Source organism: Macaca nemestrina, chromosome 3, assembly GCF_043159975.1.
Source record: "Macaca nemestrina isolate mMacNem1 chromosome 3, mMacNem.hap1, whole genome shotgun sequence".
Taxonomy (NCBI): Eukaryota; Metazoa; Chordata; class Mammalia; order Primates; family Cercopithecidae; genus Macaca; species Macaca nemestrina.
The window spans coordinates 189,945,486-189,973,081 of NC_092127.1; the positions used below are offsets into that span (position 1 = coordinate 189,945,486).

The 27,596-nt window shown below is 54.7% G+C and overlaps 1 protein-coding gene across 1 annotated transcript; it reads right to left on the reverse strand.

Moving 5' to 3' along the window:
* Positions 1-340: 340 nt before the first annotated feature.
* On the reverse strand, positions 341-26,288 carry LOC105483910 (protein phosphatase 2 regulatory subunit Bgamma). Its single transcript, XM_071093904.1, has 4 exons — positions 26,124-26,288; positions 12,989-13,158; positions 8,910-9,001; positions 341-3,383 (listed from the first exon to the last, which is right to left on the reverse strand). Exons 1-4 carry the CDS (start codon positions 26,260-26,262, stop codon positions 3,092-3,094), a joined length of 693 nt encoding a protein of 230 aa, XP_070950005.1. The 5' UTR covers positions 26,263-26,288; the 3' UTR covers positions 341-3,091.
* Positions 26,289-27,596: the final 1,308 nt, after the last annotated feature.

Sequence of the window (27,596 nt, forward strand, 5' to 3'; positions counted from 1 at the left end):
GATGGGCCGTGCACACCTGATGCAAGACAAAACAAGACAACTATCATTACGGAGTGTTGTGTGCCAAGCACTGTGTTTTGCACTATCCAAGTTAATCTTTCCCTTTCTCTCCCACCACAAACCTACAAAATAGGGAGTCCTTGTAGCTCCATTTCCTCAGTGATGAATTCAGAGCTAGGGAAAGTTAAGAGCTGAATTAGGAGCTAGAGGCAGCAAACCCTTGATGTGAACCCAGCTTCCCAGTGCAAAGCCCATGGGCATCCCCACTTGCTGTACTGCCTCCCGACGGGCTCCACCTCCATGAAGTTGGACTCATTAAAAACAAACAGCATCCTGGGCCTCGTTTTTGATGTAACATTTGTTATTTTATTGGAAAAAGCTGGTATTAACATATTTATAGTTTTATTCAACAATTGGGTAATTTGTGAGACACCAAAGAGAAAAAGAATGCACCTATGAGTTACAGAGTCCAAACTGATCAGGGCTGACAACTTGATCACCATGTATCCCACACCACCACCACCACCACCCCTACCTCCACCACCACCACCTCCACCACCACCCCCATCACCAAGAGCTTCGTCCTCAGAGAAGAGCTAAATTTAAAAAACCCAACAACTTCACAACGACCATGTGAACGCCCGTACATTCGAGAAGACCAGAAAATGTAAGCAGAGCAGGGATGCAAGTCTGTGACTATTATGCTGGTCCTTCCGCCATTTCTGGTTTTGTCCCTCCCACTGACACCTTTTCTTAACACACATTTTATCTTCACAATTTGCTTTGGACATCATTATTTTCCAGGGATCCAAAGACATACTTTTTCTCAAAGAAGATCTTTTCCTTTCTTTTTTCTCCTTTTTGGTTTGGTACCCAAAGTTTAAAACAGAAGTAAGGAACTAGGAACCGTATTAAGACTTCCTTTTGAAGAACATGTAAGATTCGTACTTTGAAGATGGTAAATGTTAAATCTATGATGTGACAGTAACCTCTAGCTGCAAATACAAGTTTCCTCTCTTAACATTTGACTCACAAAGGGAGATGGATCGTAGCAAATATCCAAGTAATTGGTAAGGCCCTCAGAGCTGGGTTTTGGCTTCAACACGCTATCTATACAATTAACCACATTCTCAAACCTCTTTACAAGGGGGAAAAAGTAATCCAATCCTTTGATTGTTAAATTTAATTAGAATAGATATGTACATATAATACTGTCCAGGTCAACTGGATTTTATAGTGATATATAAACAAACATTCTTCATTCACGTTGATTAAAAAAAAAAAAATCAATGATCCATTTCCCTGTGTAAATGTTATATGGCCAGAAGTGAGTACACATGCACTTTGTGCTTTTACACACACAAAAGTATACTGTAATCCACTGAGAATAACCTCAGCTGGGTCTATTTCCTGGGTTATGTTACATCTTGTAAAAAACAAAACAAAACAAAATGGTTGGATTTGGCTGGGTCTCTGCTCCTCGCTTTCTGAATCAAAATGCCAAACTACGTGGTTCTGCTGTGAGTCCATGAGCAAAGACGACTCAGAGGGGTGGGCAGGTGTGGTATCATCAGAACAGGAGCATCTACCATGGAAACACCACCTTCTCTGTCGCCCTCATTGTCAGAGGGGCAGAGTTCCCGAGGGACACGTCCTCTGGGACTGTGTGGTCCTTAAAGTAAAGGTATCCTAAAATGGTCAGAACATGCAATTTCCTTTCAGAGGCAGTTCAGTGCATTGGCTCAAGGAGGGTGCAAGCCCAGGGTGAAGTGGAGTCCCGGGGAGGGCTGTACTCCTGAAGCCACCAAGCAGAGCAAGGAGCTCCGGGGGTCTTCTCCATCTTCCATCCTGCGTTTCAGTTCTCCTGGACCCTTGTCGTAGCCAAGTCTGCCATGTCCTATTTTCCAAGACAGAGAGGCATTCCTTTCCAAACCTTCCATTCGAGTGTCACTTAAACATGAGCCACCCACGAGATGGACTGGAGAGAACCTTGTGTGAAGACCCGGACGGGCTCCTGACACCACTGCTTGGCGGGCGCCTGCCATGGGTGACCTGTGCATCTGCTCAGAGCCTCAGTTTCTTCTCGTGGACAGAGGGGATCCTAAGGCTTCCTCTTATCCCCAGCATCCAGCCCAGAGCCTGGCACGCTTCAAGAAGTTGGTGCTTATGATGGAAATGAATGAACACCCACCTCGCAGTCAGGAGGAAGATTCCAAAAAATCGTGAATGGGAGCCAGTGTCCGCTCCAGGAAGGTGCCCAGTGAATGCTGAAGGGCGAGGGGAAAGCGGCTGCAGGGAGGGCTGCAGGGGTAAGTCAACAGCCTCTAGGGCTGAGCACCATGCCCAGCACACAGGAGAGGCTCAGCAAACGGCAGGTGAATCAGATGAGGACACAGGCACGCAGAAGACAAATCCCACCCCGCTCCTCTCAGGAAACTGCACCAGATCTGGGACCTGGGATGTTTCAAGACGTTCAGAAAACCTAGGAAAGAAGCTTGCATCTGCAAATTCTCAGCGTGAATTCACCCTCCGAAATACAAAGGTGAGATCATCAGCTCTCAGACAGGGCCAACTGCTCCATTTATAACCAAAAGACCCCCTGGCTGGCTCGTTTGAGATTCATCATCTGTCCCTGGAGCCCTGATCTGGGACCGGTGAGGCATGGGGGGAAAGCAGCTCCCATCAGCTCCGGCCCCTGCAGCAGGACGCACTGGAGTGAAAAATTAACCCGGACGCATAAAAAGTCCTATCGATGTGGTAAAGACCACAGACCGAGACGGTGAAGGGACGTGAATGAAAGAACCCTGAACTGTAAGACTCCACAGTCATGTCCATTTTATGATTTGTGGCGGTGAACGCTTCCTTTCCTTTTTATTTTTTTAAACAGACAATTACTGCCAAACACAATTCTGGCCTAGGGAAGCTGGGGCAGGGATGGGGGCCCAGGCTTCCTGTGTCCACACACTGCCACCTCTGCGGCTGTCCTCGTTGGCGCTGTGACTTCCTTCCCCTCCTTGCGTTGCGGTCGTGAAGATCATGTCGGGGATGACTTGCGCAAGGCTGGGTGGTGGGGGCCGGGATCTGCACGTACCTAGTGCATGTCAGAGTTCACCTTGTCCTGGAAGATGTACAGGTTGTTGGTGGCAGCGATGGCGATGATGTTCTCAGCCGGGTGCCAGGCCGTGTGCAGGATCTTCTTGGTGAAGTCCAAGCTGTCCACACTGATGTCATCACGCCGGCGCTTGCCCCCCACGCACACACGCCGCGGCTTGAGCACAGCCCGGGGCTTGCTGCTTTCCCTTGAGGCCTCCAGGGTCACGTCTCGCTTGGTATTCCGATCGAACATGCGGAAGAAGTTGTTGTAGGCCCCGGTCATGATGACGCTGGTGGGAGAAGGAGAGGCGTCAGGCGAGGAGGAGCACGAGCCTCTTCTCAAGAAATAAGCCCAGGTGTGGGGACTCATGCCTATACCCCCAGGACTTTGGAAGGCCCCGGTGGGAGGATCGCGTCAGCCTACGAGTTCAGGACCAGCCTGGACAACATAGCGAGACTCCACCTCTACAAAAAAAAATTTTAAATGACCATAGTCCCAGCTATTCGGGAGGCTGAGGCAGGAGGATCACCTGAGCCTGGGGAGGCAGAGGCTGCAGTGAGCTGTGATTGTACCGCTGCAGTCTAGCCTGGGTGACAGAGTAAAACTCTGTCTCAAAACAACAAACAGACAAAAAAGAAAGCAAGCCCAGAGCCTACAGAGCCATCACTCCCTGGAAAGGGAACCCACACCTGCCTCTATTCCCCTGTCTCTTGGGGTCTCTTATATCCCCTCACATGTCAGCTGCCACCAACACGTAGACTCAGGCCAGGAGCTAAGATCATTTTTATGCTCTGCCCCAATCATCATGAAAATACCCTGCTGGCCGGGCGCGGGGACTCACACCTATAATCCCAGCACTTTGGGAGTCCGAGGCGGGTGGATCACCTGAGGTGAGGAGTTTGAGACCAGCCTGGCCAACATGATGAAACCCCGTCTCTACTAGAAATACAAAAATTAACTGGGCATGGTAGTGGGCACCTGTAATCCCAGCTACTCGGGAGGCTGAGGCAGGAGAGTTGCTTGAATCCAGGAGGCGAGGTTGTAGTGAGCCGAGATCGCACCACTGTACTCCAGCCTGGGCAATAAGAGCAAAACTCCGTCTCGGAAAAAAAAAAAAAAAAAGAAGAAAGAAGGAAAGAAAAGAAAAGACAATGCCCTCCTGTAATTTCTGTTAGTCCAGGAGAGAAAGCCCTGGCCTTCCAAAGGGACTGTGCGACCACAGCAGGAGGTAGCCACGGAAGCAGCTGGGACAGAGAACCACCAGGCCCTGCTTCCCTCCAGGGGCCCGCCTGTCCCGAGGAGTCGGGTGAATAAAGGAATATGCATCGCCATGAGGGACGGGGCGAGCAGTGCTGATGTGCAGAGGCTCACCGCCCTCGCCATCCTGCTAAAGAGAATTCCACACCATTTCCTTGCTCTCCCTGCTCCTAAGGAGGGGATCCTGCTGGTGGGAGGAAGGATAAGTTCATCGACATAGTAAGAGGCAGCAGAGAAAGCACAGCTCTGTGGGCCTGTGCCCAGAGGAAGGGTTTTGGGGTTTGGCCTCTGCAGGGCCCTGGAGCAGCTGTGGGGTGCAAGGTAAGTGGGGAGGAAGAGGGCATTCCAAAAAGCAGCCACGAGATAAAGAAGTTGTCCTGCTGAAGGCTCTTCAGGGAGGAAATCCTATTTCCTTTTGGAAGCCGAGTTGGGCTTCCTGAGGTTAACACCGCTCTGAGACAGAACCAGGGGGATCCCTGGGTCTCCACGGGTTATGCACAGAGGACAAAAGCTCACACGTGAGCTCAGGCACTGTGGTCAGGGGCTTGGGGTCTGGCCAGTCCCCCTGGGTCTGGGTCCTAGCTCTGCCCTACCCTGACATGCACCCTATCTTAGTTTTCTATAAATATTAGGGTCAACAAGGGAACGCAGCCCCTGGTAAGTGCGAATCAGGGGACGCAGGCTGAACACCCCGCACAGTGCTGGGCTTGGGGCACTTTGCCTCTTGTTATTTACCAGGTACTTCTCGATCCTAATCGTCCATGTGACCGAAGCCACACCTGCTTTATATATGTGACTCAGAGCCTGGGACAAGGGAAGCAGCATGAGAGTGGGGCTGGGTGAACGAGTCCCACAGAAGGGCCCTGCCCAGGCACCACAGGCTGACTGGGGGAGGCCACACTCCCCGCGCTGGCACAGTGGGGAGGCAGCCCCCTTTGTTCTTCAGGGAACAGTTCATAAAATGAACCTGGGTGATTTCACACAACGCTGGCTCTTCTGATCCATTTAGTGGAAGGAAAGCGACATAATCAAAGTTATTTGCAACCCACACAGTTCCTGATCCTCCCTCTGTTCGGGTGTGGAATTCAGCTGACACGTGCTCTGGGGGAGAGGGAGGGGGCCCCCTCTCATCCTACAGCACCAAGCCCCAGCACCGTGAGAGCCATTCCTCACATTCATGCAGGTTTCTTAAATTCCAGAAGATTCTCTTAACAGGGAAAAGGCAGGTGAGCTGCTTCACCTCTCCTAGCCTCATCTGCATGTGGGATCAAAACGCCGGCTGCTTTTAGCCCTAGTGCTCCCCTCCTCTTTCCTTTGGGGAAAGAAAGGCTCCTGCCCACCGTGCCCCCGCCAGGGCTTGTAATCCCAGCTGCTTGGGAGGCTGAGGCAGAAGAATTGCTTCACCTGGGAAGGCGGAGGTTGCAGTGAGCTAAGATGGCGGCACTGCACTCCCTATCCCTGTCAGCTGTCAATCACAGTGCTCTCCCCGCCCCTGGCCAGGGGTTCAAAAAGTGGGCATGTGACCCACACAAAGCCAATCAGATCCTTCCATGAGAGTTTTACACAATCCCTGGAAGGGGTTTGCTGGCTGAGGATAATGGAAAGGGGAATGATTTGGGAGTCATCTCCGAAGAGGGAGAGGACGAGGCTAGTGTGTAAGGAGAAGCAGGGAGAAGCAGAGATGGGGAAGCACAGAGAGAAGAAAATGGCCCTACGGATACAGCATGAGCCCCTGGGGAAGCCTTGCCCTGGGATTTCTCGGAGCAAGTGTAGGTGTGTCTGACTCCTGCACCTGAGCATGCTCAGCTGGCACAAATCCCTCCCACCAGGCAGGACAGATAAGGAGAGCTTCATGGAGGAGGGGACGTTGGAGCTGGGTGTGGGAGGGTCTGCGGGATTCCTCCAAGTGGGTAACCAGGGGAAGGGCAGGCCTGCCAACAGGACAGTCCACGCAGGATCACTGGGACCCCTGCCCATACGAACTGGGATCTTGCTGAAGGCATCACACATGGTCTCATCCCCAAAACGGCCACGGAGGTCACAGTTTCCTAGAACCACTTTCCAGGTGAGCTGACTTAGAGAGGCCCAGGGGCTTCCTCAAGCACACGGTGGAGAGGGGTAGAACGTGGACCAGAAACTGAGGGAGTCCAGCAGGAGAGCTGCTGCCTCTCCACAGCGCGCTGCCCATCCGCGTTCTGCCGGCACTGGGAAGCCCCACTGCAAGGTCCATCAGGCAGCCACCATGCGGCAGCCGCGGCGGTCTGTGGGCCGGGCCAATGGTCAGAGGGAGTCAACAGGAATACGAGGGCAGCAACTGGGAGCCCGCGAGGATTCGAGTTTGCTTTGGTCTGCAAGGATGCGGGGACCGGGGGCAATCCTTGCTTCTCTCCTGAGCCTCTGAGCCCCTGGAAGGCAGGACCCAGGATCTGTTTATCTTGGACTCCTGACCATGGGGCATGTTGTTCTCAGAACAGTGCTCAAAGTGAAGTAGGAGGTGGCACACCTCTATGCCTTCTAGAAACATCCACAGCCACTGGACGCACCTGCCGTCCCAGTGAAGGGCTCAGAACAGGTTGAGTCAGAGTAGCCCCCCAGGGCACGCCACCCATTGTGGGAGGTAAACAAGGACAGACAGGGAGGCATGTGGGGGATCACTAGGACAGGGTGTGGCTGGTGTGTAAAGTGCACGCAGGAAGTTGCGGGTGGGAGGCAGGACAGGAGAGCCCAGGCCTGGACGCCACTGTCAGCTTGGAGGAGTTTGGCGGCTTCTCCAGTCCTGGGAGCAGGCGTCACCCGGCCTCGGGTGCCCCCTGGTGGCAGCTTGAAGGAAGGACGGGCTGTGGGTTGCAACCAGCGGGGACCTATCCCCCAAAACGCACAACAGCTGCAGGTTCCTCTCCTCCGATTTGAATAGACCCTCTTGGGGCCCACTGCACTAGGGAACCCCTAATGTGTCAGGGCCTGCAGCTCAGGAGCATGGGAGGAGCCCTGTCTGCTGGGGGTGTCTGGGATCTATCTGGGGGCAGGGCCTTAGAGAGAAGGTCCTGTGTCCTGCTGACCCAGCTGTGTCAGCCCAGTCCCAGGCCAGGCCTCCATCCTGGTTTTCTAAGTATCCTTTAGTGGCTCCCTGTGATCACCATGTCGGCCCCTCGCCTGACCTTGGGCTCTGCTCGGAGACCCCCGCGGTCAGGGGTAGCTCCAGGATGTTGGCAGCTCTCACGAACCGCCTTCCCTGGACACAATGGCTTGGCCCCCTGCTTGGATCCAGCCCTGCTTCCAGGGGGCTCCCTCCTGGTCCTGTCCCTGCCATGTCCAACCCCTCCTCTTATCCCACACACCAACCCTGATGGTCCCAGTCCTGTGCCCAGAGCCAGAGGGTCATAGCATAGTCATCTCACATGACCACCACAGTGCCGGCCACCCTCAGAGGTCCGGCAGAGCCCAGACCTGTCATGTGACTGATGCCATCCACAGGGTGGACACCCCCCTACCAGGTGACGCCCGAGTCAGGGCTGCTGGCTCTTACTCCGCCCTCCTTGCCTACCACACTGGACAGGACTGTGGGGAGGAGGTGACAGTACATGGGCTCCTGACGGGTGGTATTCTGATCTAGCAGCCAGTGTGGTCTTTATCTCCACACTGTCTGTCACCTGGAGACCCACTTCCGGATCTGGGCAGCTGGACTAGGAGGTATCCGGTCCTTGAGGAAGCAGCTGTAGGAGACACTGAGAGGCCACCTCTCAGCTTCTGAGCTTGAAACTCACAGATGGAGAACAGGCTTGTCTATTTCAGAATCTTACACCCGGCAGGACCCTGAGCACTAAGCTGATGTGATTTGGGAGGGCAGAGGAGGGATTTTCCCACCTCCAGAATGGAGGGAGAATCCCAGAGAAGAGACACAGAGGTAAGGAATCACAGGTAGAGGTAAGGGGGCCTCTGCCACGGCCCCCTTGTCCATACCCACCCTGGGCTGAGCCCAGGCTAGGGAGACACAGGAACTCACTTCTGGCACTGGGGGACCACTTTCCAAGGAGGTGAGTTTGAGAGACAGCTGGACCTGTGGGTTATGACCAGCCCTGGAGGGTGCTGGAGCTCCGAGGTGCCCCTGAGCCTCAGCGGGCCTGAGTGGGGTGTCACCAGGAAGAGAGGGAGACAGCAGTGGTGATGGGAAGAGGGGTGAGTAGGCTGATGGTCAAAGCTATAGGGGAGCAGGGCTGTCTCAGGGCATGCAGGTGTGGATAGATGATGGTGACCAGGTGTTGGGCTACAGCCCTCGCCCCTGACAAGCTGGGAGAGGGGAGCACACCACTGGGGCCCCTGAATTAACTAAATATGTTCCCACTGCTGCCTATAGGGCAGGCGCCAATGTGGCTGTGAGGTTCAGTGACAGAAGATGAAGAAAGTTTCCTCTCCTGCCCCTTGAATCTGAGCGCTACACCTGGACCCATCGAGGCTGAGTAGCCGTGTGCTGTGGGTCACCGGGATCCTAGCCCAGGCCCCTGCAAGGAAGAAACCCTCCCCACGGTGAGGTGAGGTGCGGGCGGAGGTCAGGGCTTACCTGTCGCTCCCATTCCAGGCACATTCAAACTTGTCGAAAATGCAGTCATTCTCGTACAGGGAACAGAGCTTGCTCCGAAGGTAGTCGTGGACCTGGTGGGAGAAGGGATGAGGTGAGTGGATGGGGTGCCCCGACCATCCTGGCCCCTCCACAAAAAGGGTCTCAGAGCAGCAAGGGTTTGCACGCCCTGACACGGCCCGACGCAGCCCTGCTCATCTCAGCACGGGTCTGAACACCCTGACACAGCCCAGTACAGCCCTGCTCATCTTATCGGGGGGCCCACGACCAGGCACATGGCTGACCTCCGAGCTGTGAGCAGAGTCCACTGTGACAGACAGAACGCCCGCGGCACAGGGGCCAGATCCTGGCTCTGCCCTCCCAGCTGTGTGATCTTGGACAAGTACTTCACCTCTCTGAGCCTCAGTTTCTTCAAACTTAAAGTGATAAGAGGGCGAACCCCACAGTAATTCTGGGATTAAGTGCAGGGCAGGCTTTTGAGGGTAATGATTACCAAGAACACAGGGTGGCGGCCATCAAGAAAGGGGAAGAGGGAACCCACACAGGCTTCTCATCCGTCCACAGCACGAGGCACTGAGGCTCACAGGGTCACACAGCCTCTAAGAGGCTGACCAGGGCCCTTCCCCAGGATTCCCGGACCCCACAGGAGAGATGGTGACATCCCATGACCCGCATCCACCTGACTGCAGCCAGTCCTACAAGCCCTGTACCCAGAGGGTCTCATGAGTGCCGGGACTGGGGCTGGAGCTGCCAGGACAACAGGGCATGGGCTCTGTCCTCTGGGTGGGGAAGGGCAAGTAACTGGGTGCCATGGAGCCCGGTTTCAACTCCCAGAAGTTGAAATTAACAACCAATGAACACAGAAAACGTGAAGGGTGGTGTGAACATCAATTTCGTGTGTCAGCTTGGCAGGGCCATGGTACCCAGATCCTTGGTGTTTCTGTGAAGACATTTTGTAGGGGAGGTTAACATTTAAGCTGATAGACTGAGTAACAGGCTGCCCTCCGTCATGTGGGGGGTCTCGTCCAATCAGTCGAAGACCCCGATAGAACAAAGACAGACCTCCCTGAGGACCGGCGGATTCCACCAACAGATGCCCGTGGGCTCGCACGGTCACTCCCCTGAGTCGCCAGCCTGCCGGCCTGCTCTGCAGATTTAGAACATGCCACGTGAGCCGATTCCTTCAAGTCTCCCTCTCTTTCTCAGTCTCTCTCCCCATCCTGTTGCTTCTGTTTCTCTGAACCATCTGACTAACATGGTGTAAGGGCTACACAGGAAAACAGAGTGGCATTAGGGGAAGCAGGATTGGGAGGAGGGGCCTGCTATTCACTGCAGACAGGATGGTTAGACAAGGCTACTGTACTCCCGCCTGGGGCCGTGCTCATCCCTCCCCACTCCCCGTGTCCTCCTGGTGACCCTAGCCTTCCCCTTGGGCCCCTGGGCTGCAGCCCCACCAGGCTGAGGGTCACTGTGTTCCTGTCTGTCTGAGACTCTTGAGGGTGAGGCCGAGGTTCTTCCTTCTCTCTGGGCCCAGAGTTGAGCACTGTGTTGGGCACAGGGTACTGGCTCAGTATGTGTAACAACTAAAATCAAGGGGGATGAATGGCAGCAGGTTTTAGTGTTCATGTCCCATCCCGGGGCTGCATTTTTGTGTGTCCCCCTTACTCAGTCCCAGCAGCCTTAGTGATGCATGCTTCCAAATACGCAAGCTGTTCTCTCTCCCGTGCACTAAGCCTCTCCTGCCCTCTAGTGGCAGGGTGAGGAAGAGCTCTGGAGAAAGACAGTGAATGTCAATCTGAGGTCCGCTGCTTGCTGGCTCTGTCACAGATTCACCATTTAACTCAATTGTCTTCCAATAAAACGGGATGGAGAGAACACCGGCCCTACCTCCCAGGACAGCTGGGAGGCTTAGATGAGGCAAAGTCTACTATGGACTTACCTCAGTGTGGCTCATTCAACACCTGTCCCCAGCCCCTTCACCCCTTCCTTCTTCAACCACAGAGACTGTCAAACTATTAATTTTCCCAGCCACTGTGGTGGCTGCTGGGGACCCATTCTAGACAATGAGGTGTAAGAAGTCTTCTGAGAAGCATTCTGGGGAAGATTTTACAATCACAGTGAAACACGCAATAGACCCCAGGGGTGAGATAAAGCACATTTCCTATTTCCTGCCTGGAATGTAGGCAAAGTGCTTGGAGGTGTGGCAGCCACTTTGCCACCATGAGGTACCACATATGAAGTGGAAAACCAACGCCCAAATGATGGCAGACTGGATCACAGAAGGAACCACTGTGGTGCTGCCGGGGTCATGGAGCACCCCCACCTTCTTGAACTGCCCTCTCCAGACTCCCTGTGGTGGGAGAAAAACAGCCCCGATTTGTTAAGCACTGCATACCAGCCGAACGCAGTCCTGCTACACACAATTTCTAGCACATCATAAGCCACCAAGAAATGTTGGTTGTTGTGCTGCTTTTATGTAGTTATTGCTATTATTTTAGCATCAATATGTCAGCTGGGCCAGATGCCAAGTGCCCAGCTTAGGGCCTCACCCTTCAGAGCAGTCATTCCCCTGCTTCGTGGGGTCCTTCATGAGAATTTCGGAAAGTTGTGTCCCCTTCCCCTGAAAATGCTGGTAGAAAACATTCCACATAGTTTCAGGGGTTCAAGGGCCTTCATTGACCACAGGGATGGATGTAAGCGACTGGATGAGGGGCCGGAGGGGGTTGGAGATGTTCATTTCCCTGAGCTGCCTCCAGAGGGAGCCAGAGAGTGACTCCTGCAAGCTTGAGCCGGGCTTATCCTGTCCCTCTCCTAGTCTGGGGTCGCCGCCATTCCCACAGGGACAGAGGAGGGCTGAGTCCTGCCTGGGGTGTGCAGTGTGAGGAGGGGGCCTGAGGGAGGAACTGGGGCAGTCGCAAGAACTCAAGTATACACACGTGGCTGACAAAGGGGCAGTCCCCATAGCGGCCCTTGTGGGGTGTGGCTTCCAGGGGCGTGCGCTGTTCCTCTGGGGCCCGAGTCAGATCAGAGCAGCCCACCCTCTGACATCTGCACCCATTCCCAGCGGGGCCTGTGCCGCCCAGGACGCCTCCCCGCCAGGTCTTGGCAGGGAGGAAAGGAAAGCGTAGGGCTCTGAGCCTGGGCTCTGAATCTGTCACTGCCCAGCCCAGAGACACCTCCCTCATCTCCCCACCTCTTAGTGCCCGGGTTCCCTTTCCACCAAACGGGATGACGGCTCCTTGTCACCAGGAAGTAAGGAATGGAGGTGACAGATGTCAAGCACATGGCACCCCGTGTGTAAGGAGTGACACTGTGAGGAACCGGTTTCTGATGGGGTGTTTTCCTACCCATGTTTGCACAGCCAGATCTTACTCATCCTTCAAGGCCTGGCACAAATGCCGCCTCCTCCAAGAAGCCTCCCTGATCTCCCCACCTAACTGGAACCGGCTTTGAAGCCATCCCACATCTCTTTCAAGTCCACATTTTATTTTAACATCACATGAGTTTTGTTGTCTACCCCCTAACATATCTGCATGGATCAAAATAGCAAGATAATAAATAATACTGTCCAAGAAGGGCCCGGACTTCACCTATACTCTGGGCTTATAGGCCTGTGCTAAGGATCTGGAAAGGAAACATGTGCCAAGTTCACCTCTGCATGCACTGCTCACAGACGCACCCTGGGAGGGCAACGCTTAACCCACTTTAATGGTACAGCTCCGATACAGGCTCCCGGGGGTGAGGACGGAAGCCGTCATCTACACGCTCCACTGGGGCCCAGCCTGACGCTCATCTCTGTTCCCACATCTCTCTCCTCCCTTGAACTGGGGCCCCTGGGCCTTGTTTGGGGACATCCAAAGCTCCCTGTGAGGCAGGACTGAGCACTCCGACCCTCTGCCAAGCTACGTGTGGGGATGAGTTGCTGGATTTCTTCAGCCTCCGTATCTTCACCTACAAATTGGGCATATGAAAGCCACACCTGGCTAGGAAGGCCCCTCCATGGGGATCTCAGCATAGGGAAAAAAGACCCAGGATTGGAGGCCTCCTGCTGTGCTGCCCACCTGGTAGGTCTCTATGGGTCTTGCCTCCATGTTCAGGTCCCAGACCTTGACTGTCAGGTAATCCCGGGTGAGCATGTAGCGGCCACTGTGGCTGAACTTCACATCAGACACGGAGGAGATGATTTCCGAGAAGAAGGAGCGGTTACTGGGGTCCTCGGGCTCTTCAAAGACTGTGGAGACAGAGAAGCAATGGCCGTCACTGGGCTGCTCTCACTCACAGGGTTGGCATGACAGATGACTGTTTTGCACCTGGGCCCATGCTCTGTTTATTCAGTCATTCATTCATTCCTCAATGAGCAAAGGAGCCTGGTAAGATTCTGTGTATGTAGAAATAGCCATTACTATCCCCATTCATAGCCAAGAAAATGGAGGAGCAGCTGGCTAAAACCCATGCCTGGGGAGTCAGTGCTGGAAGAAAGTGGTAGAGTTGGCATTTGAGGCCAGATCTATACTTGATGTGCTGCCCTCTACTGCCCCCTACTGGTGATGCTGAATGCCAGATTGCAAAGGTGTCCTGACATTCTCAAATGTGCTGGACAATGTCCTCCACCGGGCTGGGCACTGCTTGTGGCTCTGACACTAACTGGCCCTGGGACCTTGGGCCAGTAGTTCTCTCTGTTCATGGTGTCCTGGGCAGGCATGGCTGAGCCCTGCCCACAGGTGGGTTTTGTTTCACTGCCATGGGGGTTGTAACAAAATCAAATCTGACAGTCACGGAGGTGGTACAGTCTCTTGTGTGCCACCCCCTGACCATCTCCTATTTTCTGGGAGCACCTGCTCCACACAGGAAGGTGCTTATCTGGTCCCTAAAGGCAACAGTTTGCTGCCCACCCTGGACAATTATAGATTGGGACAGAGTGGTCAATGAGGGCTCCCCAGAGAACATTCCCTCCCCACTGCCCCCATGACCTGGCCTTCCGGAACTGCAGAGGTTCCCAAAGTGGGACAAGGTCTCTAAGCTCATTTCTGCTGGTATCTGTCTCACTGGTAGCAGTGACCCTGGGGCTGAAGTAGTGTGGGGACTAGGACCCCTGTTGGGCCAGGCACTAACTCCCTAGGACCTGGGCCACAGAGAGACTCAGGGAGCCATGGGAAGAGGACGTGGTGGTGGGGTTGACAGCCATTCACCAGCCAATCTGGAAGGACCTAAACATATGACAACCTGTCCAGCTCTCCCCATGGAAACCGGTTGAGTGGCAGCCTTGCCTGCTGGCCTGCTCTGGTTTCTACCCCTGAAACAGGGGGGCAGAGCTGATCACAGCACCCTGAGCCTCCCGAGAGGCCCCTCTCTGCTGGTGCCTCTCAGCCACAAGGTCTCATGTCCTGCCTCCCAGGTCTGTCCCAGCCCCTTATCCCCCCATGGGAAATGGCAGCACCCCATTCTCCCTCCCGTCCAAGGTGGACACTGTACCTGGCCACTGCCTCTCCAGAAATACAACTCCCGTCCAGCTCCCCTCTGCAGGGCCCAGTGGATGCCGTGATGGACCCATTCATTCATTCATTCATTCATTCACTCACTCACTCACTCAGCCAATCCAAACAGCACCTACGCTGTGCCAGGCCCTGAGATGATGCAGTGACCAGCATAAAGCCACTGTTCCCATGCAGCCAACATTCTCCTTGCAGAGACAGACAATAAAACTAAGTGGCACCCTGAACTGCCAGGAATCAGCACGTACTGGGGAAGAAGAGCCAGCAGGGAGATGGGCACTGGGGGCTGGTAGTTTAGGTAGACAGGGCCTCCATGGGAGGTGCTGTTTGACCAAGGTCTGGGTAAAGTTGGTGAGATTGGTGGTGATGCCTGGAGAGGGGTGCGCTGGGCAGAAGGGACGGCACATGCAAAGGCCCTGAGGCAGGGACACGCCGAGGGCCATGCAGGCAGAGAAAGGAGTGAGCAGGGGGAAGAGGGATGCAAGGGGCCACCCACGCAGGATCTCCCGGGCCACGGCAAGGGGTGAGGAAGTCACCATTAGGGAAATGGGAGCCACTGAGGGTTCAGAGACAGGGAGGATGAAATCTGAGTCAAGGAGGTAGGGAAGGGCAGGCAGGAGGCTAGAGTCCCCTCCCCATGAGGAAGGAAGTTCCAGCACCCAGTGGGCCAGGGCTGCAGAGCCGAGGTGTCACCACCCTGATCCCAGGCCACTGTGTGCGGGGAGGGGAGGGGAGGGGAGGGGAGGGGAGGGAAGCTGCTTACAGGGCAGGAAAAGGCTCCCACGTTTATGTTCCTGCCTCTGGTATCCCCCCAAGTCAGAGCAGGCAGGCAGGAGGAAGGTCCCTCCCCCACCTCTCTTGAGAGCAAGGCCTCCAAACACCTGTCTCTGAAGCAGACCCCTGAAGCTCAGGAGATCTAGAGCTCCGTCCTTAGCCTCTCCACGGCCTCTGATGAGCGGTGGTGGCCTTCAACCCCACACCTCTGCTCTCAAAGCCGCGGCACTGCACCGCGTATCCTGAGGGCAGGCGGTCGCTCCTTCCAGTCCCAGTGTCAAGAACGGGAAGGCGGGAGGGAGCCCAGTTTATCCAGTAATAGGTGGTGTCATATTTTGGAATTAGAATGCTGTCAGGCTGGCAGGTGTTGAATCAACAAAACTCAAAACTGACAGTAGGCGCCTCCTTTTCCAGGAGCCCAACCCACCCCTCCACACACCCCCGGTCCCCAGGCCTGCCTCCTGACCTCAGTCTCCCTCCACCGTTCAAAGGGATGCCCTTCTCAGTGGCCCGAGCTTTCCTCTTTCCACAAGGGCATGTTGAAGGGAGGACCAGAAAGAAAACCAGCACCATGGGAAGGAGGGGTGAGGCTGCTCGCAGGGGGAGCTGGGAGGGAACAGGCTACCGGGTCTGAATCCCTGAGCCCCTCGTGTGGCCTTGACTGCCTTCACCTCCCTGAGCCCTGGCCTTGCTCCTCCCTACAATAGGAGTCAAGGGCGCTTTCCAGGAAGGGGTGGGAGGAGGGGGCTGCAGCCAGGCCTGGCACCACCCTGGGTACAGGCAGGGCCATAGGCAGCAAAGATCCTGTACAGAGGGAGCCCAGTGCACGATGCATGCTGCAGCCCTACCGACTTCCCTCCCTCCCTCCCTCCCTCCCTGCCTCCTTCTCTCCCTCCCTCCTTCCCTCCTTCCCTCCCTCCTTCCGTCCCTCCAAGCCCTCCCTGCCTGTGGAGGAGGACAGGTAGGGCAGGGGTAGTAAAATCTCCCTGGGATTCACCTTGAGCTTCTGAAACCTCTGAGTTCTATTTGGTCATCTCACACGATAATGTTTTGTGCCCCAATAATAATAATTAAATTGGCATCGTTGTTCCCGCAGATATATATATATATATATATATATATATATATATATATATATATATATATATATATGTAGTTTTTCTTTGTTAAGCCAAAGAAGGATCAACCACAGTTCCCTTTTCTCTCTGATGCCTGCAGTAAAGAAAATCACTCTGAACGCTTGATTCCTTAAAGGGGTGATGTTGTGCTGCCTTTCCGTTAGCATTGGGTAGAAACCTCATATTTGGGAAAAGCAGGGAGAGGGCTTGAGAGAAGAGGGATCCCTGGTGGCTAAATAGATGGAAACAAGGAACAGAATCTCAGCAGGACCTGGTGGCCCCCAGCACCTGCCCAGGTGAGTGGCGGGAACCCTGTCTGGCCTTAACTAGGCTTTCTGCCGCTTGGGGGTGAGGCAGAGGTGAGTCTCATGGCTCGAGCTGGTTCCCTGACAACCACATCCTCCTCCTCCCTTGGTGTTGCACGGTGTTGTGGGCACAAAGAGCCCTCCCCACCCCCACCCCCAGCTCAGACCAAGGTGGAGGGGACCTGGGGAGCCCAACCACGGCGTGGGGTGGCTGTGACGGACCTGTGAATCAAAGGAAACGGGAGGTGAAGCCTGAGAGCGGGTGCCCGCCTTCCTTTCCAGCCTCACATACAACCGACAGCTCCTCCTTCTGCTTAAAGCCCTCCTTGGCTCCCCAGTGCCCACAGAATCCAGGATCAAGGTTTAGGCTCCCACCTGTAGCTGACCAGCTCCTTCTCAATGGGTCCCAGCCAGCCTGCTGCTTCTGCCTCACACACGTGAGTTCCCCTCTGCCGAATACTCCAGCCCCCTTCCTGCTGGGCCCCTGGGGCACTGCATCCACTCAAAGGCTCTGGGGGTGAGTATCTCCTCAATGTTGAGCCCTAGGCATCTCCCCCTGCCTCCCCTAGCCCCTGCCCTGCCATGTGGGGGCAGAGAGCAGAGTGGATCAGGTTCTGTGTGACCTCAGGCAAGCCCCTGGTCCTCTCTGAGCCCGGCTTCCCTCGTCTGGAGAAGAAGCACGATGGCATCTTCAGAGGTCATGTCTGAAGGCGCTGGCCCAGTGCGGGGCTTGCAGTAACTGCTCAATAAAACCACGGAGGGATTCCTGGAATGAGTTTCATATCATTTTCTCTCCCTGAGATCCCTTCCCCATTTTCAGCTGGTCTTTCTTACCCACTCCTATATATCCTCCAGAACCCCAGGTTCACACCTGCTTCCCGTGCACATTGTTCGGATGCTCTCTAAAGAAATCCAGGGCTTACCCTCTGCTGCCTCCAAGCCGCTGGACCCTTCTTCTGTGGCACTGGCAGGAGGGCCGGGTCCCCCCATGGGGCTGTGAGCTCCCTCGGGCCAGGGGTCCTGCCTTGGTCATTAGTCACTGGTCATCTTGGCGCCTCTGCCTAGCACGGACCCTGTCTCATGGCCCTGCCCTGCTCCCTGAGCAGAGAAGCTTGTGCTGCTGCCCGCCGTTTCTGCTCCAGCCCCTCCCTGACATCTTTCTTCCTCAACCTGATGCAGTTCCATTGCAGTTTCCAGGCCTGGCAGAGAAGCCTCGACCAACCTGGGGGTGGCCCCTGTGTGCCCGTGGCACTTGCTCTGTGGTCCTCTTGGTGGCACCTGCTGTGCCCCACTCCCATCGTCGTCAGTGTGTGGATGACGCTCCTCTGGGACTGGGGTGGAGGCCGACTGGGTTCAGACGATAGAAATGCATGGGCTTAAGCCATGCATTCAGGGACAAGTGCAGCTCAGTGAGGCCTCTGGAGAAAAAGACGGGGTGGGAGGGACCTGCAGGTGGGTGCAGGTGGGAAACACGGGAGGAGGTGGCCTGGAGGGGAGAGGGGCTTATGGGGTCCCGGGTGGTGATCGCCCCGGGCTACTCTGGCCACGGTTCCCTCCTGTGATCTGATGGGATACGAGGCCATCCATGAGGGTGGAGTGGCCTGAGCCTGCTGGCCTCACCTCGGACAGCGCACCAGGAGGAGCTTGGAGGGTCTGAGCAGCAGAAGAAGGACAATGGGGGTTATGGGTCCCGGAGCACCCCTGGACACTGGGTTGCTCCTGGGTTCCAGGTGATGCCACTGTTTGGGGAGGGGCCTCCTTCCCTAGCCCTGAGGCTGTACAAAGTGGGGAGGGGCAGAGAGTTCCTACAAGGGCACGGGTGGGTACAGTAGGTGCTCACTGATGAAGAGATGACAGCTGTCACTCCCTGCCCAGCACCATGTGATCGAGCCCCGTCAAACAAAACAAAACTCAAGCCCAGCTGTGGCCCCCGGGCCCGGCACACTCTCCCCTCATCCCATCTTTGCACACAAGAGCCCACCTCTCCACCTGTTCCAGCCACACGGGTCCTGACGTCAGCCAGGTTCCTCTCAGCCACTACTGTGGGGTGTGGCACCCCCTCTCCCATTCCCAGGCTCTTTCTCACCCAGGGACACCTCTCCTGGCCCCTGGGGAGCAATGCATCAGAGGGCTGCTGACGCCCTTCATGGAAACCTTCCCACTCCAAGGCGCCTACTTATTTACCAGTGCACTTCCTGTGGTTCCTCCACACAGCTCCACACAGACAGGAGCCTGGTCTCTGCACAGAGCCTGAAGCCATCCCGGACCCTCCCTCCCTCTCCATGCAATCCAGCAGCAAATCCAGCAGCTCCACCCGAGATGGGGGGCAGGGCCCAGCCCCTTCCGCACCTGCACAGGCCGCTCACTCTGTGCACCAGCGTCTCTCCCCTGCATGAACACGCTTGCCCTCAGCCGGCCCCCACTTCTACCTCGCCCCTCAGCTTATTCTCCACTGGGCAGCGAGAGGGATCCTGTGAACACATGGCCAGGCTGGCCCACTCCCTGCTCGGACGGCCCTGTGGTTGCCGTCCCTTTCAGAGGAAACCCGAAGCTCTTGCCCTGGCCTGAGGCCTCCTCTAGCCACACACCTCTCTGACCTCACCTCCTCTCGCCAGCCTCTGTATCCAGCCACAGGGCCTTCACATGGGCTATTCCCACTGTTGGGGAGCTCTGCCCCGGCCCTGCACCCAGATAGCTGCAGGGTCTGGGCTGGGGCTGGTCTTTCCGCAGCAGACCCATTACTAGAGTGAGTTGACTCCACACAGCCCCTTTAAATGAACCCACTCAGGTGGGGCACAGTGGCTCACGCCTGGAATCCCAGCACTTCTGGAGGCCGAAGTGGACGGATCACCTGAAATCAGGAGTTTGAGACCAGCCTGGCCAACATGGCAAAACCTTGTCTCTACTAAGAATACAAAAAGCCGGGCGTGGTGGCGGGCACCTGCAGTCCCATCTACTCAGGAGGCTGAGGCAGGAGATTGAACCCGGGAGGCGTAGCCAAGATCACACCATTGCACTCCAGCCTGGGCAACAGAGTGAGACTCCGTTTCAAAAAAAAAAAAAGAAAAGAAAAAGAACCCAGCTCACCCACAATTCCTGTAAGAGTTTTAGTTCTCAAGGCTTCTGTGATGAGTAAGGGAGAAAGAGTGCAGGCTGAAGGCACGAGACTCTCTGAGGCTCTATCTTGACTCTACTTAGCTGTGTGACCTTGGGCAAATGTCTTAATCTCTCTGTGCTTCAATGCAGTAGACAACAATGACTCCTAAAGCCATCCATCTGCATCCTCCACCCTAGAATCTGTGCACCTGTTACCTCACATGGCAAAAGGGCCTTTGCAGATGTCATTAAGTGAAGGACCTTGAAGTAGGGGGTGACCCTGGATAATCTGGATGGGCCCAATGCCATCACAAGGGTCTGTATAGGAGGAAGAAGGAAGGTCAAAGATGGAAGAAAGAGATGGGATGATGGAAGCAGAGGTTGGAAGGATGAGCCGAGGCGTGCAGGCAGCCTCTAGAAGCCTCTAGTAGCTGGAAAAGATAAAAAAACAGCCCCACCCTGCAGCCTCCAGAGATAACACAGGCGGCTGATGCCTTCATGTTAGCCCCTGAGTTCCAGAATGTACAACAGTCTGGTGTGTTGTTTTGAGCTACTAAGCTCGTGGCAATTGTTCCCACAGCGATGGGAAGTGAGTATACAATTGCCCCTCGACCCTCACACAATACAGGCTTGAACCTGTGGGTCCCCTGATGTGCGGTTTTCCCAATAAATACACTGAAAACATTTTGGAGATTTGCCACAATTGGAAAAAACTCAGATGCACCCTGTAGCCTCGGATACACACACACATACATGAAAAGAAAAAGTTAGGTATGTCACAAATGCATAAAATCCAGGTAGACTCCAGTCTCTTCCAATGTTCATCAGCTGTTGATGTTACCGGTAATGCTCCCCACCAACAGTCGCCTATTAGGAGTGAAGTTTTGAGGGAGTCAAAAGTTGAGTGTGGACTTTCAACTGCGTTCGGGCACTGTCTGCACCCCTAACCCCCACATCATTGCAGGGTCAAGTGTATTCAATTTCCTCATCTGTAGGATGAAGAGTATAACACACCCATTGTAGGTGCTGAGTGTTTAATGAGATATAAACTGAAAACAGCATGTGTGTGCACTAAGCGTGCAAGGAATGAGCTGTGGTTATTATTTCACCCAATACCGGGCCAGGCACGTCGTTGGGGACCTACGAAGGGTCTCGGCCATCATCACCCCCTATTCTAAGAAATCCCGGTGTTCTGGGCACGGCCCTTTCTTTCCGTGGGCTCTGTGCTGTCATAAGCAGAAGTAACTGTCTATTTTGAGGACTCATGTATGGTTGTTTCCATGGTTACCCTGTCACCCTGCCAAGCAGACACAAGACCCGGATTTCTAGTGCTTCGGAGAAAGGTGGGAAGCTGCAGAGGGAACAGAGTGGCCTGTGTACCCCCAGCTCTGCCCTGATGGAGAAGGGGTCCAGGGAAGTTACAGAGCTTCTCAGACCCTCAGAAAGGAGCATCTTCCTGCATCCAGGACGCTCTTCATTCGCAGTTTGATTCTGTTAGGAAAATGATGCTGTGAGCACATCTCCGGGGTGTCACTATCAGCCGCTCCCTGAGTTTTGAGCAGTAACTGGATACGTGGATGGAAGTGGGAGGTGAAGAACTAATCCTAATCCCCAAATCTCTTTTTAAAAATTAGCTCAAATAACAGCCATTTGTGTTCAGATTAAAAACAGCCACCACCTGCTAATTGGAAATCAGCTGTGTGCTTGATTTCCCATGAGAGCCTCAGAGCAAAACACAGCCTGGACAAGGCACACAGAAGGACAGACACTTCAGCCACTCACCCCAATATGTGGCAAATTAAACGAGGAGAAATGGAAGCTGTAAAAGCATGCTAAAAATTGCTGCACAATCTTTTTGCTGGCATGAAAGAGAAAGTGTCCGTACAAGATTTTGAGTTTCAGAATGAAAAATATTCCAGAAAAATTTTAAATAAAATTTGCATAAATCAATAATCAAAAAAGAAATTAAGCTGGTTTTTTAAAATTTTTCTTCTCTTGACTGGGTATGGTGGCTCATGCCTGTAATCCCAGCACTGGAGGCCAGGAGTTTGAGACCAGCCTGGCCAACATAGCAAAACCCTGTCTTTACTAAAAATACAAAAAAAAAAAAAAAAAATTAGCCAGGCATGGTGGTACACACCTGTAATCCCAGCTACTCCAGAGGCTGAGGTGAGATAATCCCTTGAACCCAGGAGGTGGAGGCTGCAGTGAGCCAAGATCGTGTCAGGGCAATGGAGCCAAATTCTGTCTAAAAAAAAAAAAAGAAAAAAATTCTTCTCTTCCTCAAAAGGACACCAAATAGATTTGCACACAAGTTTTCCTAAGATTTCGAGAAGCAGATATATTACATCAACTGTTCCAGAAAAAGAAAGAAAAAGCTGCCCAGTTCATTTTAGGAGAGTTGAAGAATCTTAAAATTGGGCAAAGAGAGTATAGGAAAAGAAAATTAAAAACCAACTTCGCCTATGACTGTGTGTGCAAAAAGTGTACATAAAACCTTAGTAAATCACAGGCAGCCCCACCCTGTCTACAGACTTGGGATCACTGGTGGGGGCAAAAGCCCCCAGAGGTCAGCATGATGCCAACCTCCCAGGTGAGTCACTGGGCACAGCCAACAGGCCCTTGGGGATTTCTCAGCAAGGACCTGGCCCCAAGGTCGCCCAGGCACAGTCAAAAGTCCTCAGTGGCCTGGAAGACACCATGTCCCTCTCTCTGCACCTCGGCCTGCCAGAGCCTTCTAGAACCTCAGTGCAATCCGGAGAGGAGCAGAATCTGCCGAGGCCCCAAAGTCAATATTCACTGCAGCCCTGGGAGCTGGGGGTGAAGAAGGAAATTGAATTGAGTCATCGAAAATACTCATATTTCTTGTACTCTTGAGTTTGTTGGCTGATTCACACGAGGCTCATACATTACCAGGCATATGAAATCATGTGACTGAAATGGATGCATCTGTGCTTGGACTCACAAAATGTGCAAGGTATATGTGACCGCTGCTTCTGCCCTGGGGAACCAGATAGCACAGGCTTCGGGAGCCAAAGGGGGTCTGACTGCGCCCTCTGGCCCACTAAAACATGTCACACAAACATCAAGGGGTGCACAAAACTGTCCTATGCCTGTCTCTGTTCTCCCTAAATTCCACCCTTCCTGCACACACATGTGTTTTCTGATTCAAAGTTCAAATCCATCATTAAAATAAAAATACACCAAAAGAAAATATCCCATCAGTTTCTTACAGCTCACCACTCAGGGACAACTCCGTGTATTTCTTTCCAGAGTTTTCTCTGTTTCCATTTTTTTTGGTGGTCTAGCCTTATTTTGTTATCCCCTAAATCCTTCATCATAATCATTTCCCCGTGGCATTAAAAAATCTTCTACAACAATAGTTGACATGACCAAACAATATCCTGTTACATGGATGTCACCATTGTCGACATCATTTTCTCGGCATTTTAAACTGGTGGCTTCACATTTTCCTCCTCTCCCTCAAAAGGACGCCGAATAGATTCACACACAAGTTTTCCTAATACTTCAAGGAGCAGATGTATTACACCAATGGTTCCAGAAAAAGAAAGAAAAAGCTGCCTAGCTCATTTTAGAAGAGTTGAATAATCTTAGCATTTAAGATTAGGATGTTGAGGATGTTTCTGGATTTCCACCCGTATAAACAACGGGGTGACATGAAGCCCCGTCCTCCCTCCCACAGGGCTCACACAGGGTCGGGGACGGACCAGGAGCAGGAAGAGTCTCCTCTCTTCTCCAATATTCTCCCGTCCCATTCTGACCCAGAGCCGGCTGCACACAAGCACAGCTGGAGGCCCATGCGGCCTGAGTCAATGGGCGGGGGGCGTAGGTGGTGTAGGTGGTGGGGGCAGTGCCCTGCAGTGGGCAATGGAACGGCCCCCAGCGATGGCTGCGTCCTGATCCCTAGCACCTGTGACTATGCTGTGCTACATGGCAAAGTCAAATTAAGGCCAAAGATGAAATCAAGGCTACAACTCAGCCGTCCTTGAGACGGGGAAGTCATCCTGGATCATCGGAGTGGGGGCAGGGAGGGCAAGGTGATCACAGGGGTCTTTATACGTGAAAGACAGACAGGAGGGTCAGAGTCATGGGAGAGGCTTGGCTGCTGTGGGCTTGGAGAGTGGGGGAGAGGGGCCACGTGCCAGGGAATGCAGCGCCTCTAGAAGCACCTCTACAAGAGACAGGGAAACCAGCGTTCCCAAAGAGCCTCCGGAAGGCACCAGCCCACAGCACCTTCATTCCGGCCAGTGAGCCGGGTATGGGACTGTGGCCTGAGACGATACATATGCCCTGTTTCAAGCCACCAAGTGTGTGGTCCTTTGTTGTGATGCACAGGACACAGCCCCGGGCCCCCTGTACCAGGGGAATCTCAGCTGGTCTCTGGCCTCCCATCCGTCCACGGGCCACTAACTCCACACTTACCTCCAGGCGGCACTGCTGCCTGGACATCTGGCTGCCTACTCCACCCCTTTCCTTGGAGCCCAATACGGGCCTCAGGCTTGTAGGTCTGAAACCTGCCTGCTGGTCCCCGGCACCGCCTGTTGTTTCAGGCCACAGACCCACCTTCACCCACAGCTCAAACCAAACTGCAGAGTCACGCCCCACAAGGCAAAGCTCGACCTCCAAGCAACATCCTGAGGGGCAGCCAGGTGAGCCCTGCCCCACCTCCTAACCCCCACCCCCACCCCTGGGGTCACCATTTCTTTCTGCAGACCCTGCAGGGGACTCCGATGCCTGCTCCCCCGGGGAACCTCTGCAGCGTCTCCTCCTCATCCTCAAGTCCCCATCTCACGACAACCCACAGCTTCTCCTTCTCAGCTCACCCAGAACAAAACCCAGTCCCTCCCTTGACCTACAGGCAATGTCTGGAGTCATGGCCACTGCAGTTCCCTCCTTCTAGAACATTCTTCCCCAGAGATCAGCATGGCCCACCCCCTCAGGGTGTCTGTTCCACTGTGATCTCTTCAGGGAGGCCCTCCCTGACCCCGCTGTCCCTGTACTTGACTTTGTGGGTGTTGGTGCCATTGCTCGCCACGCCCTGACATGCGTCAGGTATGTGTTCACTGCCTGTCTCCCCGGCAGATGCCAGCTCCCGAAGGTTGGCCTCTGCTGCACGCCCATGCTGGGAATAGGTGCCTACTGAATGCCTGGATGGCTGAGTGTGACACATGGAGCGTGGACAAACCCAGAGGAGATGAAGGGGTGGACGTGGGGGCCAGAACTTGGCCAAAGAAGGAGGCAGAAGTTGGAGGTTTTGGGGGGCCCTGAGCCTGAGTCCTGGGGCTGGTGTGCACCCTGTCTCTGACTGCCCAGCAAAACCAGACTCCCCAAGGGAACAGTGTGGCCCTGTCACTCCCAACCAGCCCTCTGCCACTGGCACCCAGGCTTTAGTCAGGCTCCTCCGGGTTTATTCAACAAGAGTTTATTTCCAGACACTATGGTAGGCGCTGGGGACAGACAGTGAGGGGAACCAGATAACCAAAGTCCCTGCCCTCTGCCTGGGGGACACCCCCCTCCTGCCTAGCCCCTTGCTAGCCCTGCAGGGCTGTCTGGGAAGAAGGATGCCATGGCCTGATCCCGCACCATCAAGGACCTCTGGGACGGCTGTGGCAGTGTGAGCCCGTGGCCACAACCCAGTGCCAGGCAGCCCAGCCCTGCCACTACTGAATGTGGGTGACCTTGGGCCAATAACTGGAGCTTCTGTTTCTTTTGAACAGCACCTCCTGGGGCTTGTATGAAGATTCGATGAGCTCACAGGTGAAGCCCTCGGTGGGGGCTGGGCTCAGAGTGAGTGTTCGGTGTGAGCTGTTATGCTGGGGGTTGCTGTGTCACAAAATGTCCCCTGGAACTCGTTCAGCCCCAGACCTCCACGGATACCCCTGTGGGACCCCCCAGCAGGCCCTGTGGTGGGCTCTAGGATGAGGGCAGGTGTTACAGACCCTGCTCCAAGGAGCCGGAGAAGATGGGCAGCCCACAGCAAGTTCGTCGGGTGTGGCTAGTTCCGGAAGAAAGGGAAGCTTTGGGGGCTGTAGGGCCACAGAGCAGGATCCTGATCTAAAGTAGGGGTCTGGGAAGGTTTCCGAGAGGAGGCGATATTTAAGTTTGGTGCCTCCTTACCTTCTGGATGCCCTGACCCTGGTCCTAGAGCCCTGAACCCTAGAAGCTGGGATGTTCCTGGCTGTGCAGGGACTCTGGGGGGCGGCAGGTGGCAAGACCAGGCTCCCCGACCAGCCAGCACTAAAGAAGCAATGGGCTCACCCACCTTGGCCAGTGCAGGATATGCTCATCCCATACCCACCACCACCCCTGCAGCAGCTGCACCAGGACAGGACATCCCCACCCGCCCACCTGCCCTCTGCACAGCCCCCTACCCCAGGTACCGGCACTTACGCTTGGAATGCTTGTCACACAGGGCAGCTGCCCGCATGTCGCAGAGCCGCAGGGAGCCCTTGCTGCTGCTGTAGACGAAGAGGTTGCAGTGGTGCGGGTGGAACTCAGATGCTGTGATCACCTCCGTGAGGTCCTCCATGTTGGCCGGCTTGATGTCCACGATGTCTGGGAGCAGTGCGGTCAAGGAAGGGGCAGTGAAGCGCGCCCTCAATGCTCCGCCTTCCTGGAGGTTTCCGACACCTCTCCCAGGCAAAGCCATCCACCCTTGTGTCTGAACTGCCTCTCTGTTCCTGAGACCCTCAAAATGCATCCCAGCCAATGAGCTGCAGACCTGCATGGTGAACCACCTGCTGGCCACCCCTTCTAGGTGCCTGTCCACTGTCCCCATGAAGCTGGACCCACCACTTCCCTCCTGACCTGCTCCCCAACACCTGCACCCCACCCCAGTGAGGGTGCATCAGTTCCAGCCACACATAGCACTGACCTGTGGAGCCCCTCTCCTCTGCCCTCCTCCCCCTGTTGGTTGCCAAGCAGAAGGAAAAGAGCATTTATTGTGTGCCTACTGCATGCTGGGCGGTGGATGCTCTTGGTGAATGATTTCAAGTCTTCCCGGTCCCTCTTCAAATTGTGTCTGGAATTCAGTGTGTGGGCATCTGGGAGATTCCCTTCAGGCCCCCAGCACTCACTCCCCTTCTTCTGTCCGCAGTATGGAGATTCTCCTTTGGGCAAAGGTTCTTCTGGGTTTCGGGGTCGACCCCAGCTCGGCTCTGATCTGTGCCCTCCAGCCCCCAGGAGCTGGAATACTGAAAAGGTTGGGATGCAGCTTGGTCACCCCTGCTGGGCTGGGTGGTGTAGACAGAAGGGGCTTCTATCTGCTGCCAGGGTGAGGAGAAACCCTGGAGCTTGAGGGTGGGGCAGACAGTGGAAAGAGTGCAGAGAAAGATCTGGTGATGCCATTGGAATCCTGCATCAAGCTGCACCTGAAGCCATTCCCCACAGAATGTTAAAGATGGGAGCCAATAAATGTCCGCTTTTTGTTTGGAGTCACGGACTTGACTGCGTGCAAAGGCAGTATCCCTGACTGTTACACTGGAGTACAGAGAAGATGAGCAACGTGTCCGGGGTGGCCCAGGTGTGAGTGGTAAGCGTGGATTCAGCCTCACGACCTCCCCGGCCCCAGCACCTGCTCTTTCCCTGGCCCTTCCCTGCTGCCCAGCAGCAGATCAGAATCTCTTGGAGCATGCAAGGACTGGCCCCCACCGAGCCTCTCTCCGGCTTTCCAGCTTCAGATCCCACCTGTCACCCTGACAGAAAGGCCCTCTCCCGTCTCACAGCAATGACCTCGGGCTCCGGTCTCCCGGGCCCTGCATGGGGCTTTGCAGGGTCTGTTTCCTCTGACTTTTCAGGTGAATGTGAGCCCTGGAGTCGGAAGGTCTGGGGTTTGAATCCCAGCTCTGTCACCTCCTGGCTATG